Source organism: Cynoglossus semilaevis, chromosome 11, assembly GCF_000523025.1.
Source record: "Cynoglossus semilaevis isolate Cse_v1.0 chromosome 11, Cse_v1.0, whole genome shotgun sequence".
NCBI lineage: Eukaryota > Metazoa > Chordata > Actinopteri > Pleuronectiformes > Cynoglossidae > Cynoglossus > Cynoglossus semilaevis.
Window position 1 is genome coordinate 1,249,363 of NC_024317.1, and position 984 is coordinate 1,250,346.

Here is a 984-nt window from a genome sequence, read left to right on the forward strand (position 1 = left end):
AGCAGGAAATGACCCTGGGCGATCTGCTCCAGCATGTGAAGGTACGACTACCACGGAAGACCCTGACTCTTCCTCCTCCTCCTCCTCTTCACACTTTTTCTGTGAATGAAACTGATGTTTAACAGGAAAATAAAACACACCTGAAAAAAGGATCAAATATTGAACTCCAATAATCAGAATCTGTGATCAGTGACTGACGCCTTGATCTGTATCAGTGGTTCCCAAAATAGGGGTGGCTCCCCCACATTGGCACAGAGCTCTTACAGAGAACAAGGCAAATTCAATTTAATTCATGATTTTCTTCTTTCTTTGTTGCTCAGTAGAAAAAAAAGAGGATTTTGAGGAAAATATTAATGTTTTGGTGGAAAGTTTTTGATGGTCCTGGTTCTGTGTGGTTTGTTGGTCTGCAGAATGTCTTCATTAATTCAAAATTAGTGTCGACAAATGTATCTAAAATAACGACAAAAACGAACAGCTCACCCTCCACCAGGGGTTCCTCTCCTCTGACGTTCTCCTGGTTCTGACCCGTGTGTCTCTGTGCAGGACAAGTTCAACCTGAACGTCTGCTCTCTCTTCTATGGACCTTCAGTCGTGTACAGCGGTCAGGAGGAGCGGCTCCGGCAGAGGTACGTACGCCGCAGTACCACGATTCACCACCAGGTCGACGGCGACACATGGTTCACGGCCGTTCACACATAAACAACAACAACGAGCAGCCTGACATTGTTTGGTCAGAGGCTAATGGCAGGAAGGGGCCTTTCCTGTTTACACACACACACACACACACACACAAACATCCATCAGTGAGCGGTGATGATTGAAGCCCCTCCCCCTCCTCCTCCTCCCCCCCCTCCTCCTCCTCCTCCTCAGGTTTCTGTGTGTTCAACGGGAGTTAAAGAGTTAAATTCAGTGCCAAACTTCAGCGCCGTTCTGTTCAGGCCTGTTCCCTCACTGCAGCTCCGACGCCCTGTGTGTGGGTGGAGG

General features: G+C 48.2%; 1 protein-coding gene across 1 annotated transcript in view; it reads left to right on the forward strand.

Moving 5' to 3' along the window:
* LOC103385727 (ubiquitin-like modifier-activating enzyme 1) overlaps positions 1 to 810 on the forward strand; it is a 22,671-nt gene extending 21,861 nt beyond the window's left edge. Inside the window, 2 exon segments of the mRNA XM_025060038.1 lie at positions 1 to 41; positions 544 to 810. The exon segment at positions 1 to 41 is cut by the window's left edge and continues 9 nt beyond it. Coding sequence (XP_024915806.1) covers positions 1 to 41; positions 544 to 699 — 197 coding nt within the window. The 3' untranslated portion in view covers positions 700 to 810.
* The last annotated feature ends 174 nt before the right edge of the window (positions 811 to 984 follow it).